Source organism: Triturus cristatus, chromosome 8, assembly GCF_964204655.1.
Source record: "Triturus cristatus chromosome 8, aTriCri1.1, whole genome shotgun sequence".
NCBI lineage: Eukaryota > Metazoa > Chordata > Amphibia > Caudata > Salamandridae > Triturus > Triturus cristatus.
In genome coordinates, this window is record NC_140591.1 from 693049360 (window position 1) to 693076856 (window position 27497).

The following is a 27497-nucleotide window of genomic DNA, read 5'->3' on the forward strand; positions in this document are numbered from 1 at the left end:
GCATCTGATTTATATAGGACCTTCTCAGCTTTCAAATGCAGTGACATCCGGCAGGAAAACCTAGGGCCTAATTTCCATGTGGTGTCAGCTCCAGAAACCATCATGCAGTTTTTAAATTAGGTCCTTGTTCTCAAGAAAAATTGGGTGTGGGTTAGTTCCTAAAGGATGCTAATTAGTTTCTCATTGGTAGATAACCAAAAATCAATCATAATGGTCCCTTTCATATTCCCATCTTAATTTCCTAATAGTGTAATGTGGTTTTATTCAGGGCTAGTGCCTTACTTCCGGTTAGATGTCACAAAGGCCTTTGCATTTGAATTCCATTGTGGTAAATTCCAACATGGTGCAAGATTAGCGAGAAATCCATTTGCAACAAAGCCCCAACCCACCTATTTGCAAAAAAGCTATTTCCTCCGGCTTCAAAGGAAAACCTTAAGGTATCACTCCTAAAATATATTTATCAGCAAAGCGCGGCAGAATCTGGGAGACAATTGATAGCAAAAATCCTACCCCTCCCAGCAGGCCAGGAAATCCCCGGACATCTCCTCCATCCTTCTCACTTTGTGCACAACCCCTTTGAAGAATGAACATTGAATCAGCCGTGGCTATTCACATCAGGTAAATGGGTTTCTTGTCAGCCTAAATGTGTTATTGCCATTATTTCACTATGGCTGAAAAATATACAAATCTTTTACAACTCATAACAAAATTCGATAATTTACAGTTTTGAGAATTAACTCATTCAGGCAAAGCTACTCAAAGCCTATTTTGGGAACACAGTATTTGAAGGCCTGTTAGAAGCATTGGTGGGTCTCGGTTCACAGACTTCATTTGGGGCCCATCTGTGGTTTTCATGCAGGGAACGTTGTGGTAGGTTAGTGGGAAAGAGAGCCAGAAGAGGTACAGGATATGGACAATCTTCAGATGTCTCCTAGTCAACACCAGAGGCATAGTCACGCAGGCCCCCGTCACCAGCAGACTGGACTAAGTAAACTAACTTTACACACTCCTCCTGAAGAAACTTCAGACATTGCAAAACTCAGCAGCCAGACTTGTCCTCGACCTCCCCAGACAAACGCACATCATCCCCCACCTCAAGAAGCTTCACTGGCTACCGATCCAGAGGAGAACCCAGTTCAAGATGCTGACCCACCCATACAACGCCCCACACAACGAAGGACCAGAATACATCAACAATCACTTAACCTTCCACCACCTGACCAGACACCTTCGATCCGCTCACCTTTTCCTCGCATACACCCCCTGGATCCACCGAAGCAACAGCAGAGGACGCTCTTTCTCTCACCTAGCAACCAAAGATTGTAATAGCCTACCCCTGCATTTCCGGTCCACTCCATCGCTCCAGCAATTCAGTGAAGAACTCAAGACCTGTCTGTTTGAATGAACAGTCCACCTCGAAGCAGCTAGCAAATTCCAGTGCCTTGAGAACCACACGGATGATTTGCAGCGCTTTATAAATCCGTGATTGATTGATTGGCTTCTCATAAACATACTTTTTTTTTTTTTACACACACGATCACGCTGCATCACACACAGATACACACATAAAAACTAGCACTGCTCCACAAGAGCACAGATCCTCGTTTCCACTACACACCATTGGAGTTTGCTTGTTTCCCTGATGTATACTCACCTGTTGTGCTGCGTAGGTTTTAGGAGGTTCTGCCACACGTGCTTTGAATAGTTAGAGGAATCTGTGTTTCAGGCTGCAGGAAGCAGCAGACATTCAAGAGCCAGGGCCCATGGGGTGAGCTGTGCCTTATAGTGAACTTCTATGTTAAAGTATTAAAGCATTTTTCATTGCAGTGGTCTGAGAAGTCTTGTTACAGTTCCAGCTGCTCTACTTTCCCCTCACCCCTGGTGAGGCCTTGAGCAACTGACACCCCCTAAGATACTTTGTAGCCATAATCAAAGCTATTTTTCGGACTTCAACTAGCATATACCATGTGCAACTAGACTCTTACAGGTGTTTTCAGAGAGGTGCCCAAACATCACCAGGCTCTTGGTTATTCTTTGTCTACTTTGGTTTCAAATGCCTTGCCTATTCACGTTTGCGAAGTCTTGGACCATGGCTAATACACCTGTCTGCATTTGAAAGTAGTTCCATCAGAATGAGTTTCCAGTGATCGACTATTTAAAATAGTGAAAGCTGATTGTGGACTTTTTAGACAGAGATGGACTTGGGATCAGATGTACTAAGGCCTTTTGTGGTCGCAAAATGTCTGATTCGCAAAATCAGACAATTTGCAACAAAAATTGCCCTTTTTTATGTACCAGAACCCAAACTGCGGTTCAGTTACACATTATAGAAATCACTCTTTGGGTTTGAACTACATACCGAATTAGTATTTGGAAGGTTGTCTCTTCCAAATAGCGGTTCGAAATGGGGTGTATTAATGTTTTGCCTCCAACATCCAGTTGCAAAACAGTAATATTTTGCCAACTACAGAAAGTAGTGGTAAACCATTTGCAAACAGGAAGGGGTCTCCAAGGCACCATTTTCCCTTTGTGAATGTTGCCAAAAATATTTTTTAAGAGTAGGCAGCAGTACCATGGGCCATTGCTTAGTCTTAAATGTTTGTTGAACTTACATTTTTTTTTTTAACACAACCCATATTCCTTTTTAGAAAACGGGCTTCAATTAGAAGAAGAAACAATTGATGTATTTGAAAGCAATCACAGATGTGGTGGTCTGTTGGCTCCCAACCAGGCTACTATCCATGTGATGGCAGTGAATCACAATGTGTCGCAATTTGCGACATATTTTATTCCTATTATTGAGGTAGGTTGAAATGCGACCCACTATGATTCAGTATTTTGAGAACCGAGCTATTGGAACATGGTTCGTTTGCAAAATATCACACTAGTTGTAAATTGCCGTATAATCCTAAAATTGGCATGTAGGTTCTCACTAACAGTTCGCAATATGAAAATAGTGAAATTACTCTGAGAGGGCCAGAGCTCATTGCTCATAAAAATAAATAGTTAATACTCGATCAGCACTGTTCTCCTAACTAAACTAACACGGTTCTCTGATTGCTCTGCGTGTGTAACTTTAGAAAACAAAGATCTGAAACAAATTGATAGAAAATCAGTAAAAGAATGCTCTCTTAAGCTGTATGTTCAAAATATAATGTTTTGCCCTTATTATGCTTCTGCGTGTGTAATTCAAGTACTTTTATGTGTAGTACAATTTGAGGTGGTAACTTTAGCATCTTTAATCTTTTACAATGTAAGAGGCACCATAACTTCTATTTTCTTTCATTTATAGGTGTATTTAAGGACCTACGGAGAACACGTAGGGTTTCGGATTTTCATGGATGCCACTCTTCTTTCCATAACGAGGAAGGTGAGTGCGAAGTTGAATATGTCTGCATTAGTGGCCCTGTTTTACTAAATGCAACAGCCTGGTTGCAGTTTCTTTTCAACCTAAATGTTTTCTTGTGTGTTTCCAACCCACTGTGCAGGTCGTTTATTTTCTTTTTATTCTTTCAGAATCCATTTTACTTTTTCTTGTCACATGAGAAAGAAATGTAACAGTTTACAGGAATGTCTGTCTTACTACTGGAAATTCATAAGTCACACCTAAGACTGGTGTAAAGCACATGTGATGATAAAAAAAAGCTTTGTTAATCAGGCCCAGATATTAAATGTTACTCAGCCCTAAGCCTGGACTTAATTAGTGACCCCTGTGTTTATAGTACTTTTGAAGATCTCGGGTAGTTAAAGGTGACTTGGTGCAAGGGGTGGGTTGGCAAAAGCATTTTTACCAGTCAAGTGAGTTGTACATTTTGCCTTTGGCTTTTACTGGGTATAACTGTCTTCAGCTCACCAACTACTATCTACATGTAGAATGGCAATGCCCACTTAAGACAATAGCTGTTTTTTTGGAATGAAAAAGACTCCTGTTTCATAATCATTTTTTAATAGTCTCCTATCTGGTCAGTCGCCTAAGCGCATGTTTACTTACAGTGGTCAATACGCGCATGCCTTATGACTTCTAAAGTATGACTTATGCAGAATGAATTTGAGACGTGTATAGTGTTCTTCAGAACTGTAGCTGATCTAATATACTTGCTGCTGATTCAATTCTTTGAATGAGGGCCACTAGGCTATATAGGCAGATTTACTCTATGCTTCACTCTCATCTGTGCTTTAATTGATGCCAGTTTGTAATTTAAAACAATGTCAAGACCAGCTGACTGCCTGGAAAGCAATATTGAACTGCTGGGTGATTAATACCTTTATTGTGTTACTGAATTATTTTTGTTTCAGTAGATAATAAAGCTTATTCATTCAAAAAAACGTTTTAAGTTGATGCTTTTTGCCTGTTCAGGGGTTCGCAATGTTGCAATTCTGCTGTCTGCAATGCTGTACTGACTGCCCCCTAGCCTGTTAATTGACACCCATATTACTTTCCCATTAAAATGAGCCTGCACCCCTCACCTCGTTATAGATCTTAAGTGTGCACTACATGATCTTATCCCTTGGTGATCTGCTCCAACTCTGAACTCTCTAGAGCATGGCATGATGGCTAGCTGGCGCTAGCCACCTGAGTGAGCCACGCGCAAGCCTCGTCTTGAGGGCAGTGCAATTTAGAAATAGATGAGATGATTGTGCGTGATGGCCAAAGGGGACAGCTGCCCCAAATCAAATGTATGATTGAGTAAGGAAAAAAAGAAAATGGCTTTTGATATTGTCTTATCAAATTTATGATTAAGAAGTTCTAATGGTTAGGTTCACCGACCAAAAATAATATCTAATACTCAGGATGGCCTTTTACAATTTCGAAGGGACTAGCCATACATTTTAGTTTACTTGCACAACAATACTCGTATTGTTGTTTTCATAAGGGTTGTATTTTAAATATCTTATGATCAGTTTAATGAGCCATTTGGTGTCGTTTAACAATGTATGAATTTACTGAATTTCAAATCCAGACTTCAGTTAATAATGTGTGTTTTTTTTTATATATATATATATATATATATATATATATATATATATATATATATATATATATATATATATATATATATATATATATATATATATATATATTATTTATATATATAATATAATATAAATAATACACACACACACTCTCAATAGCAGTGAAATACTGCTGAATGCTTATATCCTCCAGTAGATGGCACTGCACACACACCAAAACTGAAGATCAAATAAAACATACTGAAGCAACGCCAGGTTCGTTTTCGGGCATTAATTGAGGACTAGTTAATCTATAGATTAGGAATCTACAGTAGCTTCATTCTGACTCACCTTTCTGATTTCTTCGTCTTTCTAGCTGAATGTATTTTTTGATGGGTACCTGTGTTAGCGTTTTGTGCACATTATTATTGTTATGTTATGTGTTTTTGTAAAGTGTACTAATATAACCCACAAGGGTATTTTGGCCCCGAGCAGGTGTGTGTGCCCAGCCCTTCCTATAGTAGGCAGGTTAATTGAAAAGCCAAGTCTTCAGCTTCTTGCGGAATTCAAGAATAGAGGAGGAGGCTCTGATGTGGAGTGGGAGGTTGTTCCATGCTTTAGGAGCAATGTCTGAGAACTCCCATCCTCCTTATCTGTCTCTGTGTATGTGTGGGTTGTGTGCGAGTGGGAGTTCTGCAGAGTGGGTGGTTGGTGGAAGGAGATGCAACTGTTGTGGTGTGGTGCCTTGAATGTGTTTGTGAGGAGTTTGAATTGAGCACCTTTGTGTATCATGAGTCAGTGTAGTTCCATGAGGTGTGGTGTGATGTGAGTTCTGTTTGGGAGTTTGAGGATGAGTATGTCTAATGAGTTCTGGATGGGTTGTAGTCTTCTAATGCGTTGCTTGGTGATCCCTGCATAGAGGGTGTTCCCATAGAAACAGAGCGGGTCTTGATAGAGAAGCCTAAGGGAAAAAGTCTATATTGCTGCAAGACCTGAAACCAATCCTGAGAAATTACAAGAAATCTGTAAACTAACTTTGCTATAACCTCTGAAACAATGCAAGGCACTATGTTTACCACCTGCTTGAAAATGTTTTAGTGTGTGAATCTCCCATCAGAGGATCTAGAGGTCACTTTAATACATTTATGGAAAGCACATGACATACTCGGGCAGGGGAAGTGCATTTGTCCTTTAGAGGGAAATTGAATTGCAGCAAAATACATTCAGTTAATGCTCTGAAAACAGAAAGCCGGGATTGTCGAACTTTACTTTGGATACAGGCCTGTGCCTTCACACCTGGAGTAGACCTAAGCTCCAGAAAACCCACTGTGTGAAACAGAGGAAAATCAGCATCATTGGACAACCTTGCAATAAACATTGGCCATCACAAGGCATCTTCTCGTGGCTGGAGCATTGACACTGGATGTTATGGCGCGACGAACGGCCCCGATCGCACATAAATATTATCCAAAAACCACTATGTATGAATTCCCCCCCTTGTAAGCTTCGTACGGCAGGAATGTTATTTTGTTTACCTTCACAACATGTTCTAAGTCCATAGGTAAAATCCTTGATAAGTCTAAGCCTCTACGTCATTCGGGCCACGTGCACCCAAGAGGCAGCTTTACTTTGCCTGAAGGTGCTGTTGAAGTCCTACAAAGACCCTTTTTAAAAAAAAAAAAGAATTGTAGGCTTCCAGTTTGGTTCCTTAAAGTATCTTATTCCATTAGCCGTAGTGAAAGTACTGCGTTTATCTTGAATGATTTTTTGTATCGTCTTTTTTTCTTACATTTTGTGACATTTTAGCTAAAAAACATTTCATTTTAGTTACAACTATTTCTTTAACTGAATGCTTTTATTACATTTTTAAAGTACAAATCCCGCACATAACTCTGGCTGGTACCCTAGCTTTGGTGTCTGAGGTGTCAACGCTGAGCCAGTGATGATACTGCTTTTGGTATCCCTGATGAGTTCTTTTGTTGCACTTCCTGCTCATGGCTCCTCTCCCTCCCCCTCTCCTCCCCCTTCCCCTCTCCTCTCTGCTCTCTTCTCCTCTCTACCCTCTTCCCCTCTCCCTCCTCTCCCCTCTTCTCCTCTCCCCTCTACCTCTTCTCCTCTCCCCTCTACCTCTTCTCCTCTCCCCTCTACCTCTTCTCATCTCCCCTCTACCTCTTCTCCTCTCCCCTCTCCCTCTTCTCCTCTCCCCTCCCCCTCTTCTCCTCTCCCCTCCCTCCCCTCTGTTTGTGAACAATAATCATGTGACACTCTTACTGAACTGCACAATACCTATGTCTCTTTCTCCAGGTGAAAATGCCAGATGTAGAGTTTTTTGTCAATTTGGGTGATTGGCCTTTGGAAAAAAAGAAGTCCTCCCAAAACCTTCATCCCATCTTCTCGTGGTGTGGATCCGCTGACTCAAAGGATATTGTGATGCCAACCTATGACTTAACAGACTCTGTTTTAGAAACCATGGGCCGGTAATATTATTCAAACTTTTCAGAAATTGTTTGAATTGTTTATGCCTCCCCTTAAGGACTACCGATTTTGCCTGCAAGAATAATGACATTGTTTAGCCTTGCTGTGAGAGTCCTATCTATGTTTAAATTATTGTAGAGAATCAAGCCTCTTACCCATCCCTCTTTGCTTTGAATTTCTAACTTGAGTGATTAAATATGTCATCAGCAAAGTTTTAGGTTGTTCTCTTAACAAATCGGATACACACTGTCTTTGCTTGTCTTAAGCAAGGGAAATTACCAAAACATCTGACAAAACCAGAAAGCAGCTCAATTGGGAGTTGAGGAGTGTTCTTTGCATGCCTAGGTGGACAGTTACTATCTACCCCATTAATCATCATTCATTAGTTAACAGAGAACTCTCGTACTGAAAGGACTGTATGTTGCAGCAAATGTGTATATGAAACGGGTGTTCAGTCGCATATTAAACACATACTCTTATTGGAAACAGCCGGGCTGTGGATAACTAAGATCTCTTCCCATTACATTAATCTACGCCACATTCGCTAATAAGTGTGTATACTCCCATCTGATCACAATTCCTGAAATGCAATAGACTGGACAGTATGCATATGTATGAAAGGCATCCACATCTCTGAAGATGGCTGGCTCCTTGTTCCTTTATGCTCCCACCACTACAGTGCCAGAATGAAAAATATATTAAACTTTTTTATTTTAGGATGTATAAACTACAGATAAATTTTTTGTTATTAAAAAAAAACCAATTTGAATGAATATTTCGGTCTAATAAATATGTGACCATAAATATTAAATATTCCACAAATTGTATGAAATCAATAATAGGAGAAAACATTTGGCAGTGCACCCAGTTATATGATGGAAGTTGTATATCGCATCTTCTCACCCTAGTGTACTTGATATTTTTTAACTTCTTAGTGTAGAGATGGTACCAATATTCTCAAAAGCTGTTTTTCAACATTTTAGACACTACTACAACTTTTTGAACCAGTGAGGGATTAGGAGCGACCGGGCTATCAGCACAGAAAACATTAATTCTGAGGGAAAATCAGTCCTCTACATTTAAGATTATCCTAAAATGTAGTCTTAACTTAAAGTAAGAGAGGGTTTCAAATGACAGTACCAGCAAACCTAAATATCAAGTGTCAATTTCACATAGTTATGTGCATTCTCACAATGTATGTTTCTAGTCTCCAAGTAGATTGTAAGTACATTTGAAATCTGTGGGGATATTTCATTCAGTTTAACTAACGAGAAGAATACCATGCGTCTATTAAAAAACATCATGCCATGGAAATATGTGATCCCCCATGTAGTGCACACTTATTTTTTATGGTGGGGTCCTTGTATTTCTACTTCATTTGAGGGAGTGTGGGCGAACCAAATCAAGGCTTCAAGGAGCCCATCATCTGGGGTTTTAATAGCATGACAAAAAAGATGTAATACAGTTAAATGTGTACTCTCATTCCCAGTTTGGGACAATTTTCAGGGTATGTACTATGTATGTGAAATATGTTTGTCTGAATGTGCATGGTCCCTGTGACTTTTGTGCAAACTGTTGCTTTCAGGATGTGACACTCTCTCTTATGGCCTACAGTATATTGTCTCTTTCCTATTGGTTCTCCTTCGTTGGCAGAGTGTTTGCCAGTAGTATCAATGTTGCAGTGCTTTCTTTTTTTGATACCTTATTGCGGATGTCATGAAGAGGTAATTCAGACGCATTAAGCCTTCTTAATCTGTTATATTCTTGACGATATGGAAAATCAGCATTTATTTTCCTTTAAAATCATCATCCTCAAATATCTTTATTCGATCTAAGTAGACCATAAAAGTAAAAAAAAAAAAAAATTACATAGATAAAAGGCAATCGATATACAAAAAGTTGTTAAATATCGATCCAAAATTCATAAAACATCACATAAAAACAGTAGTCCTCTGCTTAATGGCACGTTCAATATATATAGCAGCAAAAATGCAAATCTTGATGGTGGGCAAGGTTAACAGGCAAATAAAAGCAGCTTTGCAATAGCAAATAATTGCCGCCCTGAAAATGGGCAGCAAGTAGCGTTTCCTCAACAACGAGTAAAATTTACAGAATAGCATAAAGTGTAAGGTTGTTTGAGATGATTGATCGCCGCAAGGACACAGGGGAAGTTGTGAAAAATACGGGCCTTGTGACGGAAAGGCAGCAAGAGAGTGCACCAAGCCTAACCTAAGTCTAATCAATAAAAAATTGTGATGCATATTTCCCACCCATACTAAGTATGGCGCAGGGCGAACACTCAGACAAATCCCCCATATAGGTCTGAACTGTTGGTTTATCTGCAGCGCTCCACATTCTATCCTCCAGACATCCCTCTAGAAACGCATTCTTCAAAGTCATAATAGAGCTGGCTAATGCATTGCTGGGAGAGGTAAACAAGTCTTCCCATACTACGACAAATATTCTGAATATACTTTATCCAAGGAATATTCAGATAGTGGTCAAGTTATAAGCAGTCTGCAAGCACAGCCCTGTTGAAAGAAGTCTGGCTTTTGGTCCAAATTCTGAGCCACAGAAGGAGAGGTTGAATTTTAATGAGATCGCTCATGTGGCCAATCCCTGCCTCAGTGTGGCAGATGAAAGAGCTAGTGCTTTAGTAAGTAAAGTAAATTGATACTTGTATAGCGCACTACTCACCCACAAGGGTCTCAAGGCGCTTGTACAAATACCGCTGTGGAACCCATCCTGGCTTTCCCTGTGAGGCGTCCACTCCTGGGCACCCCCAAGGTGGAGGCCAGGCATCCTTAGCATTGTGGGGGCCGTTGTGGAGATTAAGCAAGCTATTGCCCAGAGTTGCAGAGTGGGACTCCATGATTGGAATAGGCACCGAGGCGAGAATTATCAGGTCCATGGAATTTTTGAGCCCAAGACCCGCCGAGGCGGGGCATTGAACCCTGGTCCCAGTCTAGACCTCTGCATCAGGGTCTGCCGCTCTAATCATTGAGCCACACTTCTCTACAAGGGACAGCTAGCAGTCTCTTGATGAAGCCATACTTTACAATCAAATAGAAATAATCCACTTAAAGTCCCAACTAATGATAATGCTCCTTAACTATGCCTTCGTAAAACATTTTTGTCAGTGTTAATTAATGTTCTAGCCAGACAGAATCCCAACATTGGGGAAACTAGTCACACCTTATGTAGGAGTCTCTTAACAACAAGAGCCATACCGAAAGGCTTGCTATTTCATTGCGGCTCTTCAGTGTTATCAATCTGTATCACAATCAACTGCACCATATTTTGTGGTATGATTTAGAAATTGAGACATATATCCTTTTTTAACACCTTTTGTTTTATTTTTTTCTAAATGGGCTGGTGCATTTCTTTTATTTTCTCTGCAGCTTGTGTTCATAGCAAAGCTAGCAATCTTTGAACATCTGTGCTGGCTAAAATCCTTGAGAAGGCAGTTGTTACCTTACTGCAATCTTTCTTGATAAAAGTGGCTTTTTTTTATCTGTTCAGTTAGTACCTTGGTAAGGATGTGGGACTTAATCTGCATTCCGAAGCCTCTTGGTCTTAGTAGATGTTTTGGCAGTCTTTGACAGAAAGGACCATCACACCCTCTTGGAACGCTTATCCACCGTGCTTTGGCAGCGCCTGGCACCATCAAATGATCAATTCTTTCCCAACCAAATGTTTCCATGAGGTTTTTTTTTTCTATTCAAGCCAACAACCTTGAGGAATGGAGTGCCACAGGCGCGTGCTCTTTCCTTGAAGTTTTTAATATCTACGTAAGGCTACTGTTAAGACTAGGCTTACTTTCAGTGAAATCAATCTAATTAAACGTACACTTTTTTCATGAGGTTCTCTTTGTTGCTTCTCCGGACTAGTGGCATCTTTGGCCTCAAATTCAATCCGACAGAGAAATGAAAAATAAACTTTGAGATTTCTGTTTGGTGGAGAAGCATCCCTTAACCCCATTAGCTCGGATAATGTGACCTCCACATCATGTGAACTATCTCAAGTGTGTAGGGAACTTGGAGGTCTCATCCTCACAGCTTCTCTTACAGTCTGAGGGATTTGTTTCAGTTTCAGTGACCATCAGCATGCCATGTGAGCTGATGCCCATTGAAAGTGAAAACAGCTGGTCTCTTTTCTCTTTGAATTGAGCACGTGAGTCTATGCAGTTTCCATGGTAGAAAATATCTCAGTTTAGCTGTTATTAGTACTAAGGTTGTATTTGTTTTCTATTTTTGTTGTGAAGTAGGCTGAAATTCACATTTCACTTGATTATTGTACAATTGAAATGTCAGGGGGTCTTGGATAGCCCTTAATTTGTAACATTTGCTGCATGCGCAACCTACCCTTGTAACCAGTGGCGCACTTCATCCTAAGTTAAACTCCAGTGGTAGCGTTGTAATGCCGCTCATTAATATCAGAAATATAGATAAGTACAGGACCTGCTCTGGAAAATATAACCGAGCTTTCCTTGTTGTTACAGAGTAAGTCTGGATATGATGTCTGTCCAAGCCAACACAGGCCCGGCCTGGCAAGACAAAAATTCAACTGCATTTTGGAGAGGGCGTGACAGCTGCAAAGAGCGACTCGAACTTGTGAAACTCAGCAGGAAACACCCAGAAGTTATTGATGCTGCTTTCACAAACTTTTTCTTTTTCAAACATGATGAAAACCTCTATGGTCCCATTGTGAAGCACATTTCCTTTTATGACTTCTTCAAGGTAGGGTCCAACAAATCAGTTCGAGTGTCTGTTGTCAGTGTATTGGAGTAGTTCTCAAATGCTTTTCGTCGCCTGCTTTTTTGCATTTTAACGAGTAATACTTGGGGCTTTATTATATAAAGTGCCCAGGAGGTGCAACGGGTGTTTGCGACCTCTTTGCGTGCCTCGTGGCACTTTGTTATAACAGAAGGGGCCGCAGGTGCTTGTGCGACCCCCTCTGTAATACCAATAGCGCTGGCGCACATAAAGCACCAGCGCTATCTGCTGGCGGCGTTCCCTCATTTTCATGGGGGCATGCCCCATGCAAGTGAAGGAACCCCTTTGCCCCTGTGCCCGCGCCGTATTACCGACATGGGCACAGAGGCAAAGAAGCCCTCAGGAGGCGCACTGATAGTGGGCCACCTAAAAGGTGGCCCACTGTCAGTGTGCCCTCTGAGAGCAGCCCTCTGGAGGGGGGAAAGGGGGTCCTATGGACCCCCCTAGACATCCCCTTGCAGGCGGGTGCAGTCATTGACTGCAAGGGGATCTCTATTCCTTCTTTAACATTGCAGACGGGATACAGCCTCCACAGTGAGACACGGAGCGTCTTCAAAGCAGCCGCTCCGTATTTCACGTGAATGTGCTGCCAACAGGTCAGCGCGTGTTCGCGGATGCCCTTAGGGCAGTGCATTCCCCATAATGCTGCGCAGTTTCCTTCTTTGCGCCCAGCGCACCTTTTTAAAGGTGCCCCCGTCACAATGAAGAAAAGTGTGCTGCATGTATAATGTGGCCCTTGGTGTCACAGGTACCTGCATCTCACCGTTAAACCAACACACGGTTTTCATGGCCATCGTCATTTTTGTCTGTATAAATTAGATATTTGGAAATCGCATGTAAACACAATGTCCTTGTTTTGTCCAACCACGCCGCAAGAAGGGATCATTATTTAGGTGTGTCTGACTCCACCTTCCAATAGATGGTGACTACTTCATTATATCCTCTTTCTAAAATGAGGTACCTCACCAGCGTTAGGGATAGTCTCCACAAAAAGGGGTGAATATTCCCTTTTCTTCTGAGGACTGTAAATTAGGCAGTCATACAGTCATTAACTCGCCTCGGAGCTTAGTCACAGGATCAGCCATATTGCAACCACCCCTGAGTGCCCATTTCCAAACTAAAAATGAATAACACCACAGCAGTGAGCATCAAACCTGACTCCTCAGACTTATCACTCACTGTCACTGCATTTCCGCTAAATAAGACTTGGTAGACATCACAGATCTGCCTGTTAGTGATTGGTGCACTTTGCCCACTGACTCAACCGCAGGAAGAGATGGAAAGAACAGAGAATGCATGGTGCAGTTTTACCAAACTCCTACATACATTTCTCTGGGCTGTCAACTGACTCTGCCCTCAGGTCATGCCAGTTGTGAGCTCATTAAGGATTGTTCTCCATGGCTATATGTTGTTCTACCTTCCTTGCTGCAGGTACAAGTGAGACTGTGACTCCAAGCTGCAGCTGCATTATATTTGTAATGTTACTGTGTTTAATGGTAGAAAACAGATACTGCTGCATAACCCCCTGATCTCCTATGCAGCAGGTGGTCCTCTTGCTAGTACACATAACCACTCCTGCCAGCTACATGCTTGTTTTTTGCCATGTAAGCTTTTTTCCCCTCCAACACAGCTATTTTGTGACATAACTTACTGTGAAAAGAACACCTGTGCTATTGACCCTTAAGTTTACCTTACGCGCAATAAAAATGTTTTCTAAGAGGTGCCCCGTGGGATGTTATAGGTTATCCTTGAAAAGTATAGCACTCTCGCCATAAAACCGCTGTTCCAATGTGATGAGCAATCCAGTGCCCAGAAGACTGAGCAGAACTGGCATTCCTTGGCTGCGAGCCACCTGTTACTACAGAGCAGCTGCGTCATGGCCATGCTATACCCTGCTCAAAGCCAAGGTTTGTTCCGTTGACATACAAGGTCTGCCCGTAGTTTTGGAGGTGCTCATGTTAGACTTCCGTACCTACTGTATGTGGGGGCACCAGAAATCTGAAAGCTCATTTATGTTTTATCATAGCTTTTGCACGCAGAAGGAGCGTCTTGACTAAAAAAAAAAAAAAGTACATTAAATAATTACAGTAGGAAGGTTCATAACTACTTGTTTTAAGGCGGCGTGCAATACTGCTGTTATTGTCGGCTGCTGACAGCTTTAACTGCTTGTTGGCCGTACCTCTTGTTTCCAGTGAACATAGAGCAAGCTTTGGGTCAGTCCCTTGCTCATTGTTGTATAACTTGTTGTCTCACTGTTGTCTCCTCTTGATTAAGTGGTTTTCCTCCCTATTCCTGTTCCACCCAGGAGCCTTCCATCTCACTGGCTGACATGTATGTTTCTGCGGCTGATGTTGTTTTCCTTCATGACAGTGCTTGCTTCTTTGACTTTATTCTTGCTTTCTCCCAGGTGTGCTGCTTCCCCCTTCACTTTCCTGTGTCGCCCCCAACGCTCCTCCCACCAGTTCCACTGTTTCTTCCCCGCCCCTCCCGGCTTGCTTTTTTTATTAGCTCACACACCCTCCTCCATTGCTCCTCTTTCCCTGTTCTTCTCCCACTTAATTTCTCACTTTTTGGGGGGAGTGGGGGTACTACCTTGGACTGGTTTCATCAAAATATTCCAAAGGCATTTGAAGATGGCCACAGTGGATGAACCATCAAGAGGATGGATTCTACTGACAAACAAGTGGGAGCAATGAAGGAGTGACTGAATACATTGAAAGCTCTCCTGCACCTAAAAGTAACAGATTTGAGATACGGGAATGTAGAAAACATATACAAATTTCTAGAATTCTGAAAGGCATGGAGTAGAATAACATGGAATCTTCCTCAAGACCCTCATCCCAAACTAATCACATCAATCATTTGATCCACCTGTTTTTTTCTGTTAATAACAAAGAATCAACATGTTTCGTTGCCAAATAATTTGGAGCTAGTATTTAGAGGACAGGAGGACAAAAAACACGGGTTCCCATATAGTTAATGTACCTAAACCCCAACGACCTAGTGCATACCAAGCAGAGAGAATAATTGTACAGACCTTCGGGTCCGGCAGGCCTTTCCTCAACGCCCTATGTAGTGCTTTGTCACCTATGGCCCTGAGAAACCCCCACTTTATTCTCCTGGGTGACTTTAATCTTCATATGGAGATGATTGAGGAGAACGAGGTAGTCTCCCTTTGGAAGAGTATCTCTTCACTGGCTCTGACCCAATTGATATTTAAGCCTACACATGAAGCTGGTCATGTTCTGGATCAGATATTTTCGAATGTATAACTGAAAGTGGACACTGCCACCCCATTAGTTTGGTCGAACCACTACTTACGTTTTGGTAGTCCTGTGTAGGGAGGAATCAACCTCAAGCGGTGTCAATATCTCGAGTGTCCAGAGCTTTTCATAAAATTCAATCAGGCCTTCTGTAGGGCATTGAAGGAGAGAAGGCCTACTCTATCAGGTGATGTGGTCACTGATGGTGGCCCCTGGAAAAATGGATTGCCTCCACCACGCGCGATTTAGCTCCCAAACTGCCACGGCAGTCGCGCTGAGCTAATCCTTCCTGTCCATGGTACACTCTCGCTAAAAGAGGTCAAGAGTGAGTGTAAACATCTAGAAAGACTGTGGAGGGCGTCATTAGCCCAAATACTAAAGCCAAATACAAAATGACTTTAAAGAAATATGAGAAAGAGGTGAAAATTGCAAAAAATCAAATTTTGAGGACAGAATCCTAAATGCTGGTAATAAGTAGAGAGACATTTTTAAAATAGTGGAAACCTTTATGTCCCCATCGGCCTATGTAGGATGGCAGGTGCCCTCTGTGGAATGTTGTGAACATCTTGCTCACTACTTCCAGAATAGGATTGTTAATATTCAAGCTAGTCTTCCCCTTCTTTGCAGTTGGAGGAGATGATGGGGGACAATCAGCAGCCTAGACAAACCTATTATTCGACCTTCCCACTGGATAGGTTTTATTGGATCTCTCTGGAAAGATCACTATTAGCAATTTGCAGTCCTAAGTCGGTCTCTCCTTTGTATTCATGTCCCACAAGCCTTCTGGCTCTAGGAGCAGATGTCATCAACCCTTTGGCTTCTAAATGCCTCACTCTTTTCTGCCACAGTGCCCAGAGCCTGCAAGCAGGCTAAAATCGTGCCTCTGCTGAAGAAACCCCAGGCGAATGCTATGGATCCATCTAATTACAGGCCTATTTTGTTATTTCTGGTCCTCTCAATAGTTTTGGGAAGGCATGTCAACCAGGAGCTATCCCATCTGGAAAGCAATTATTTGCTGCATCCAAGTCAGTCTGGTTTCTGCCCCAGTTGGAGCGCGGAGAGGGCGCTAGTGAAGGAGGTTGTTTATATCAAGGCTACTTTTGATGGCGGAGCAGGGTTGTGCTGATTATGTTGATTTGTCAGCAGCATTCGTCACAATACCCGACTCCACACTCCTGGTACGTCTCCAGGCTTTCGGATCAGGGGACAGGCATTTGAATGGCTGGCTTGTTTACTGGAAGGAAGAGATCAAGCGGTCTGTTGTCCACCTTTTGTGTCAGGGTCTTGTGATATACAGGTGTGAGTGCCACAGAGTTCTGCCTTGAGCCCCCGATTATTCAATATATACCTCACTTCTCTGGCATTCTTGGCAGAGACTCTGGGTGCAAAAATAATGTTATATGTGAGTGACACCCAGTTACTTTTTTCCTGGGGTAGGGAGGAAGCATTCCCTGGCGAAAAAATCTGAACTTGTTTGTAGGAAGTTTTTCAGTGGCTATCTCACCACCAGCTTAAGTGTAATGCAGGCAAAACTGATCTACTGTTTTTTGGTACAAGCTCAAAAACCCATGGCAGTCCTTTTGGTTGGAGGATGCTTCCCCTCCAGTAAGCCACACTAGCTCTGTTAAAAAATCTTGGTTTCAAGTTTGATGGTGGGCTTTCTTTTCTGTCACAGGTTAATGCAGTGGTAGGGTCTGCTGCGAGTACTCAGGAAGTTCCTCCATTTTCTGTCTCTCTCTGTTAGGAAACTGTTAGTACAATGTTGATAACATCTAGGCTTGACTATGGCAAAGCATTGTATCTGGGCCTTCCTGATTCCTTGATGAGTAAGTTACAGGTTGTAGAAAATGCATCAGCTCGAACGCTTCTCGGCTTGCCTCTGAGAACTCCGGTATCCCCCTATCTTAGAGAGTTGCATTGGCTTCCGATTAGGAAGGGGATTCTTTTCAAGACCTTGCTATTGAACCACAGAGCTCTTCATCAGAACAAGAATTCGTTTTTATGCTTCCTTTTTTTTTTTTTTTTTTTTTTATTTCATGCTCGTAAATACATACAGACAGACTGGAGACAGGCAACATTTAGGCAAATGAAAATACAAGCAAAGAAAGTATAGCTTTTGTTAATCAAATTCACAGATCCAGTCGTTGAGTGGTCTCCAAATCTTGAGTCCCTTCATTCTTCCTTTTTTCCCTTTTCGCATATACAGGGCCTTCTCCAAATTAAATATATGGAGCATATACGCATTTTCCATTGGCCAAAAGTAGGTGGTAGGGGATCTAGCCACGAGGAGGCAATACATAATCTAAGTACTGACATAGCAATAAATATGAACTCCATGCTATTATCCATTGGTGTGGATAAACCCAAAAGCATAAGTTGGGGGGTTAGCAAAAAATTTCTATTCAGAACATATTGTAAAAATATTGTAACCTCCTGTCTTAAATTATCCAAAGACGGGCACGTAGAAAAGATATGGACCAAATCCACCCCCAAAGTATTACATCTAAAACAGTGGGTACCCTTCGTACCACCCCATTTAACAATTTTTGAAGGGGTTATATAGAGATCGAAAAAAGTCTTATAGCATTGAGCCCTAAGATTTGCTGTAGTTAGTACAGTGTTGGCGAGGCCAACAGCTCTTTCCAACCCTGAGTCTATAATCTCAAGCCTTTCCTGCCATTTTATAGAATGTTTCTCGATATCCTCAGAAATCCCTTCAAGAAAAATTTTATAAAGTACAGAAATTGAAGGAGGAAAGTCGCTGGTGATAACCTCCAGCAGGGGTATCACAGAATAGCCTTTTACGCCACCTCTTTTTTTAGTTATAAGATCCCTCAGTTGTAGAAATTTAAAAAAATCTCTATTACTGAAATTAAATCTATTTTTAATTATTTCAAATGCAGCTGGTTGATCACCAACCAGCAAATCGGAAATTCTGCAAACCCCTGCCTTGATCCATCTTGCAAAACATCCATCAGAAAGTGTTGCAGAAAACTGAGGATTATCCAAGAATGGGGTATATCTGCTAAACCTACCCAAACCAAGTTTATTTCTAACATGAGTCCAGTTTTTATATGCTGTAATCAAGATCTTAAATCGTGTCTTTTTGAAATAACTAGGCTCATATATTTTTAATAAGCATCCTCTGGCATCCTGACCCAATAAGATCTCAAATATGGAAGGGACATCTTTCAAAATCGGAGAGGCATTTTTATCTGCTCGAAATAGAGGCCAATAATATTTAAATGATGCTGCTAAATAATACAATCTAATATCGGGTAATCCTAGTCCTCCTCTTTCCGCTGGGAGAATTAAAAAACGATTTGCACGACGTATTTTTTTAAAAGACCAAATAAACCTAGCGACCTCGCGATTGATCTGAAGAAACCAGGTATTATGGATTTCTAAAGGTATTGTACGAAAAATATATAGAAGCTTTGGAAGGACAATCATTTTGATCAGGTTGCATCTCCCTATGATAGATAGCTTCAAATTATCCCAACGACCCATATCCTTTTTAATTTTAGAAATAATAGGGGTAAGGTTAGCATCGACTATTTCCTTCGTTTGGGCCTTTACTCTAATCCCTAGATATATTGCCTCCTCTACAATTCTTTCATCCATATGGGCCAAATGTTTGTTTACTAGAATCTGAGTTTTACCCCTGTTAAGCTTATAACCAGATACTCTACCAAATTTTTCTGCCAAAGTTTCAACTTCAACCAGCGTATTAGATAATTCCGAAGTCACAATTGCGACGTCGTCTGCATATGCTAACATTTTCGTTGAAGAATTATTCAGAATAAAAGGGGATATGTTCTCCGAAGCTTCCAAGGCCCTAATAAAGGGATCCATATATAGCGCATATAGCAGAGGGGAAGATGGGCAGCCTTGCCTTATCCCTCTTTCTATGAAAAAGGGTTCGGAGAGACAACCCATAATCTGGACCTGTGCTACTGGTTTATAATATAGAGCCTGGATTGCCCTGATAAAGCCTTCTCCTAGATTATTCGCTTCTAAGCATTTCCAAAGATAGGACCAAGAGACACGGTCGAACGCCTTTTCAGCATCTAGAAAAGCAACCGCTAAGGGAAGCTTTGTAACATCAGAGGCGTCCAGTAATGTAATAAGTCTTCTAATGTGATCCTCAGTCCCCCTTCCCTGGATAAATCCATGTTGCCATCGAGAAACAAGATGTACCATAACTCTATTAAGACGTGAGGCAAAGATCTTAAGAGTATAGTTTAGTATCACTATTTAAAAGAGTGGTAGGTCTATAAGAGCCCATATTTAGCGGATCCTTCTCCTTCTTTAGAAATACAACAATGTTTGTGAGCCCCCAAGACATCGGTGGGACCGCTCCAGCTTTAACAGAGTTAAAGAGAGCTAAGAGTTCCCTTTGTAACTCCTTAAAGAAAGTTTTATAAAACTCTAATGGTATACCATCTATACCCATAGCTTTACCGGATGGTAAATCGAATAATGCTTTCTTTAATTCCTGATGCCTGCTCTTCTGATAATTTTAGTTTGGGAAGAAAGAGAGGATCACAAATTATGTCCAAAGAAGTGTCTGCTGTATATAAAGCTCTATAGTAATCTTTAAATGAATCTCTAATTTCTTTCTCATCTGAAATTATGTCACCATTAATATTTCTAACTTGATGTATATGTCGGGCGGATATCTGTTGCCTGGTTTTAACTGCAAGTAAACGCCCAACCGTCTCGCTATATTCATAGCAGTCCTGCTTTCTAGCTAAATAGATACCAGCTTGCTTATTTAGGTACAAATCGCTTAAAGCCGATTTAGTTACAGAAATTGAATCCAGAGTTCCTGTTAATTCAGACTTATTTCCTACTTTAGTTATTAATTCTGTTTCCAGAAGGGAAAGTTTCTGATAATAATTCTTGACTTGCGAGATATGTTTCTTCTTTTTAGATACACCAAAGCTAATAGTTTCACCTCGTATCGAGGCCTTAAATGTATCCCAGATAATCCCTGGGGATGCAGTACCATTATTAATCCTAAAAAAATCCCCTATTCTAATTCTGATATGATCTCTATAATCTTTATCTGAGAGAATGGCCCTTTCAAATGTCCATTTTTTCACTATATTACCCATACCATCCAGGGGAATTTGGAGAACCAAGGGATTATGATCTGATAGTACCCTTGGATATAATTCAATTTTTGCTTCCTTTAATAAAAGAGGGGAAACTAGGAAGTAATCGAGCCTGGAAAATTTCTGATGGGGAGCAGAATAATAGGTAAATCCCAACTCCGAACCTCTTAATTTAGGCCAAGCATCGATAAGCCCCAGGTCGATTATCAGGTCGTTGAATGCTTTACGTATTTGTGGTTTACGTTCTGAGGTCACTGTACTATCTGTCCCTTTGGCACCATTGATGTTTAAATCCCCACATAGAACATAGGGCGCTGGCCATGATGGAAGCTCCATTGCGATATATCTCAAAACTGACGGATCATCTAATACAGGAGAATATATTGAAGCTAAAGTAAACGCGCTTGATCCACATTTAATGATCATTAGGGTCCATCTACCCAGCTTATCCGCAGCCTTTCTATCACATCTAATACTACTATTTCTGGATAGTACAGCAACACCCTTTGTCCTGCAATCCTGTGTAGTATGAACAAGTCTTTTAAACCCCAGACTATCTAATAAATTGCGGTTTTTATGCTTCCTACAGGTGTCTGCACTCAGCTAACCTCTTTCTGGCCAAAATCCCCAGGATTTGTAGGTCCAGAACGGGGGGGCTGGTCCTTTTAATTTTTGGAACCCTCTCTTTGGAGTAAACTCCTTTTGGAGTTCAAATGCATTTCATCTACCCTTCAATTCCAGAAGAAGTTGAAATCGTGGCTTTTTTGAATGATTGATGTTGCTTCTCAGTCTCTCCCCACTGGATATGCAGAGTGTCTGGACACACCTCGGAGCAACAGTGTACTTTATAAATGCCTTTTACACTACATTACATACCAGGTTTGCTCAAATTTTGAAAGGTTCACCAGTGCACACGGAGTAAGAGTTTTTTTTTAAGCACGCCTACTCATTTTCAATGGGATCCTATGTTTCTTCTCAGCTTCTGCCTGGTCGGACTGGTCAACGCTCTTTTTCAGGGAGGCCCATCTTGGTACTAGGATACAGGCCCTCTGTTATTGTATTATCTGGCACACTCTTCTCAGGGATGGAGACTTGGAGGAGTGGCAGCCTTTATTGTATTTTTTTGGGGGGGCCTCTCCGCAGCCTTTGAAACATTGTGTCATGGCACACTTGTGGAGAGGCTCAAAGAGTTTGCAATCAGAGGAGAGGTGTTGGACTTTTTGCAGGGTCATCCCTAAAACGTTTTGCCTTTCTCCTAGCCTTTTCTCTGACATGGTGTTGGTGGTTTTAGGACTCTGGGCACTTTAGCACTGCTGTCCAGTGTAAAGTGATTGTGCTCTCTGTGTTACATATGGTAAGATTGGTCTACACCTGTTTGGCCTATTTAATTTACCTGTCAGTCCCTTGTAAAGTGGTATCTCATATACCCAGGGCTGGTAAATTAAATGCTACTGGTGGACTTGCAGGGCTGATTGTGCCACCTACCAAAGTAGCCTTGCAAACCTGTCTCAGGCCTTTGCTATTGCAGGGCCTGTGCGCGCAGTGTTACTGCCACTGTGACGTGGCACCTAAAGTGTGTGCCATGTCTGTGACCCCACTTTTACTGCATGTCAGTCACTCCTAATGTAGGCCCTAGCTAGCCCTATGGGCAGGGTGCATTGTAGGTAAAAGATAGAACATGTACCTTAAGTGAGTGACATGTCCTGGTAGTGATAAGCAACCATTTTGGTTTCTCACTACTGTGGGGCTGCCCTCCCATAGGAATGCATTGGGGATTCCCTGATAAGTGTTTCAGTGGTAATTCCTGATATGAGAGGAGCAGTGTGGAAGTGTTTCAGTGGTAATTCCTGATATGAGAGGAGCAGTGTGGTCAAGTTGAGTAGATTTGGAATGGTAATAATAAATGCTGTGCAATGGTGTGCGCAGATTTATTATAACTTTTTTAGAAATACAACTTTTAAGAAGTTGGCATTTCTGTATGCTATGTGTCTGCCTACCTGATGTGAATTGTATGTCTGGCTTTTGAGTTACAGGGGCTGGTGAGGTGTGTGTGGCTCCAGGAGGGGCAGGGTGAGTCAGCACTAGGCTGAATGGGACATCTACATTGGGAGTAGTGGGAGGAGTAATCCCCTGACCCCAAATAGGTCTGTGCCTAGCCTGTACAATGCTGGCTCCGTCCCCCTGTGGTGTGTCTGATAACAAGCCCACACCTGATAAAGGGGAAATGGAGCCTGGAAAACAAAGTGCCCCGATTTCCCCCGAACCAGTTTTTGCTGGCTCCCCTAAGCCCTGTGCCAGGGCAGACAAAGCCCTGATGTAATATAAATATAGGGGCTGTGACCCCATGAGTTGTGTTGTTCCTGAACTTGCTGGGGTATGCTGCTGCTGGGGGCCCAGGAGGAACCGCCACGAGGGCTTTCATCCCTGCTGGAGGGCCCTGTGTGCTGGCCTCCCTGGACCCAGCCATGCCCCCTTGAAGGACTCTTGCGCCATGCCAGCGCTTTACTTTTGAATTCCAGGTGTTAAGGAGCATTTATTTCTTTTGCTTAACTTTGCAGCACTGGGCTGGGACGGCGTTGAGAGGGGATCCCAACGTGGGGATTCCCCCGCACTTCTTCTGATTGGAGCGGAAGCCCACCCCGCTCCCATGCACCTGTGACAACCGGGTGCCCACCCCGCATTTGGCGGCGGTTGGTGGTTGCCTACCCCACGTTTGGTGGTTCAAGGCGGGTGCCCACCCCGCACTATGGCGCTGAAAAGGAATCACCGCCGCGGCCCAATCGCAAACCGGAAGTCAGGCGCGTCCGCCTGACTGTGGGCGGGGCCTGCAGCAGTTTGTGCGGGGCTCCCGTGAGCGTGGGAGAGCCCCACGGTGATGGCCAGAGGAAGCCCCGGTGAGAGGGGACAGAGCTTGCGGGCTCCAGTGGCGGCGTTTCAGCCTTCCCCCACCTGGCAGAGAGGGAGGAAGGCCGCAGAGATCGCCGGTGACCGAGAGAAGGAGTTCCCCAGCAGCCCAGGTGAGTGGGGCTTCTCAATTGTCCATTGTTTGTGCCGATCGAGGCACAATGCCGGTGCCTAGTTTCTGAGCTGACCCGCAGGAGAGTGGGCCACTCCAACGTTGGGGGCAATTTTGTTTAGAGGGCCCCAGAGCGCCAATACCCATAGTTTCCTGCACAGCTGCACCGCACCAGCGCTGGCAGCTGCAACGTTTGGCCGCATTTAGTTAGAGTCCCGGAGTGGGGACTCCAGAGGGCACAGTGAGTGCCCGTTCTAATTCCTTCAGGGGCACAGTTAGTACCAGTGCCTAGTTTTCATCACAGCTGCACCGCAATTAGCAGCAGCTGCAACTTTTAGGCCAGTTCATTTTCAGGAGTCCCAGTGGGGACCCAGGAGGCACATTGGTGCCAGCGCAATTACGCACTTTGATCCTGCTGCATTGGCAGCCCAGCCCTAACATTTGGGACATAGGGCATTTGAGCCCCTAGAGAAGGCCAGTTGGCCTGGGGGTCAGTTGTAGGTGGGTAGGGCGCCAGGCTCTAATGTGATTTATGTGGTGCCTAGGATAAATGTGATTTATGCACCATGATTTATGCCTCTGATGTTTATGTTTAGGAGGTTATTCCCTAATCTGAGGTTTATGCTTATGAGGTTATTGCCTAATATGATTTCTGCTTATGAGGTTGGCGCATAATGTGTTTTACACCTAGTGTGATACTGATTGCATAATATGATTTATGTTGCAGAATATAATGCTGAGTACAGTGTTTTGCCAGTAATTACTGGTTGTGTTCTACATTTACTATTTGTGCTTTGTGATGGTTCTGACAGTGGCTCAATTGGCCCTGTCAGGTGTATATAATCCCCTGTAAATATTGCCTAGTGCCAGTTGGCACAGTGTATATTGTGTGCTTACTATTCTAATGTGTTTTGGATAATACAAAGGCTATTTTTATATATAACCTTGCGTGGATTTCCTTTGTGGTGTACCTAGTGTGTTGCTGCTTAGTGTGTGTTGCGCAAACGCTTTACACATTGCCTCTGGGATAAGACTAACTGCTCGTGCCAAGCTACCAAGGGGGTGAGCAGGGGTTATCTTCAGCGTGTAACTCCCTTGCCCTGACTAGAGTGGTGGATTCTGTCTGGCTTAGACGCAAGCCCTAGCCAACCAGAAATCCCATATCTAACAAGAGGCCTTTGACTGGATCAATTCTTTTTTATGGGTCGGAGTGAGCTGGTTTTCATGCCCTCTTCCAGGTCGTCAGCTTGTTCTATTTCCTTTTTCGTTCCTCTGGGCTCATCTCTGAGCTCCACGATTTACAATATGTATGTGACTCTGCTTATAAAATGTTTAATTAATGCATATCTCCTGACATGCATGTACTATGCCGATTATACTCAATCAGTCATCAGACTGGGCATCAACATTGAAGAGGCTTCTCTGCAGGCTGTCCTCCTTCAATCTGGTTAACAAGTTGGCAGCCATACCATGGAACTCTCTCCCTGGAGAGTTGAGAGGTATGACCATCTATATTTCAGGAAGAAACTAAAAGCCTGCCCTTTTAAGCTATAATTAGCACACCAAGCTGGATTGCCAGCATATAGCAGTTTCAGGACCCCTTTTTGGTAACTGCACCCTTAACAGACAATACTAAAACAAACAAAAACATTATTTTGAGAGTAACTTCTGTAAACGAAGCATGACCCAATTGAACAAAAACTAGTAAGTCACTGAGGCAGATACTAGTAAACTGTTACATGCAGTGATAAGCAATACTTATGAACGCCTCCCAGTTCTCCTACAGAAAATGATCCCCTTAAAGATTCATGAGGATTGAAAAGATCTTCAGTAGTGGATTCCTCTGCAAGGAGTAAAAACACTTGCTAGTTTCGTGTTCGAAATATTATGTAGTCTAGAGTGTCCAGCCTATGCCCAGATCCATGCCAGATTTACATGATAACCACCAATTATGTAAGCTAGTTGCGTCAGAATTCATTGTATTTAAATGTATCTGATATAGCTAGAACTGAACATATTAACTCAAAGAGACTTTTATTCAGAGTTTTTTAAAACCATGAGCATTGTATAATGTTACTATCTTCCTTTTCTATTGTTGTGTTACTGATGTAAAGTTTATTTCAGTCAACTGTTTTTATGGTTGGTTTGTGTTATATGTGTTTTCTGCTGGTGTTTTTTCAGTACAAATATCAGATCAATGTGGATGGGACTGTTGCAGCCTATAGATTACCTTACCTGCTGGCAGGAACCAGTGTCATACTGAAACAAGAATCAATCTATTACGAACATTTTTATAATGAGCTGCAACCCTGGAAACATTACATCCCATTAAAAAGGGACCTGAGTGATCTTTTGGAGAAACTACAATGGGCCAAAGATCACGACGAAGAGGTAGGTATTCTGCATGTTAGCACATGCCATTGAGCTCATGCTGCCTTTTCCTTGTTTACACGTGTCAAAAACCTATTTGGATCAGAAGAACAGGTATGCACCGGGCTAGAGACCATTGAGTATTGCAAAAAAGAACTGCATATTGCCCTTTCTAGGGGTTATTGTCCCAGTTGTGTATAACTTCATGATATCTAAATGTAAATACCCATGTTTCCTGTAGAAACAAAGTATTTCAAATTAAATGAATCCTAGTATCACCTCAGCCGTTGGATTGTCGCCTTCTGCTCATGTTATGCTGGTGTTACATTTTATATTATTCCCATATTTTAATTGAATGATCTTGTTCTTTACATATGTCGTAGAGATTATGGAAATATGGCGCGAGTAGCATGGGATTCAAAAAGGTTTCTTGAAAGCGCACACATCACACAGAGTTTTGATTTCCAGCCACACTGTTACTGACGCCTGACAACTTCCCTTACTTTCCTATAGGAGATCGTTCTCTTCTCCAGTGGCATCTCACTCTTCTTCAAACAGTTGATACGTCTTCGTCAGAATATTTGCGCAACCATGTGCCTTGACATCCTCCTCCAATGCCCCCAGCCTCTTGACTGACCCTTTTCCAAGAGCACATTCTTGCATGGATGGATCCCCTCCCATATAACTTGTAAATACCATGCACTCCTTATAATTCCTTCCTGCCCTGACCTTTACTTAACTAGTTCACTCAACAGTGGTCTTCCCACTGGCTTGGACATTTCTTACTACACCTACAATTTTATCTTTCAGCCCTAAAACACCTATTTGTAGCCTGAGAATCTCCGATTACTGAAAGAAGTCTGCTCTTTGCACATCGAAACCTTCTTTCTCCTGCTACTCCCGCTCCCACAAATAACTAGGACCTTTCAATTGCTCGTTGATGTCCTCGCGCAGCCGTCACACAATCCGCTGTCATGATTGAGCACTTCTTAACTTCATATTCACAAATCCAGACTTTTTTCTGGTTCTGCTTTATGCTGTTTTGCTTCTCTTTGTGAATAGTTTTGTGATGTACTAGTTTTTTTAACCTCTTACTTAATGCATCTAATTCACACTTGCTTTCTTTTTATTTTACCAGTCCATGAACATTGCTAAAGCTGGGCATGAATTTGCAAGAAACAACCTTATGGGAGATCACATTTTTTGTTACTATTTCAAGCTGTTACAAGTAAGTTTTCAATGTACAAGCTATAACATCTAGAAGTTTGCAAATGTTATTTCTTAAATTGCTTGAAAGTATGTTTTGATAATATTTTATGGGTTACCTCAAATATTTGCTCTCAGAAAATGTATTTACATCTTGGGAAACCATGACCTCACTGTTACAAAAGTATTATACCATGCATAGCTGTAAAGAGAGTTCGGACTTTCAATACAATGGCATGCCTTCAGAAGTGAACCTTTGACTTTAGTTGTCACAAAATGAAGAGAGGCCAGAAACGTGACAAACGAAACTCCTCGAAGT

General features: G+C 42.2%; 1 protein-coding gene across 1 annotated transcript in view; it reads left to right on the plus strand.

Moving 5' to 3' along the window:
* The window catches only part of POGLUT2 (protein O-glucosyltransferase 2), a 142994-nt gene that overhangs the window by 78193 nt on the left and 37304 nt on the right, over positions 1-27497 (plus strand). Inside the window, exons 4-8 of the mRNA XM_085622099.1 lie at positions 3293-3370; positions 7258-7430; positions 11930-12167; positions 25784-25993; positions 27111-27200. Of these exons, the coding sequence (XP_085478225.1) occupies positions 3293-3370; positions 7258-7430; positions 11930-12167; positions 25784-25993; positions 27111-27200 (789 nt within the window). The remainder of the gene's footprint in view (positions 1-3292; positions 3371-7257; positions 7431-11929; positions 12168-25783; positions 25994-27110; positions 27201-27497) is intronic.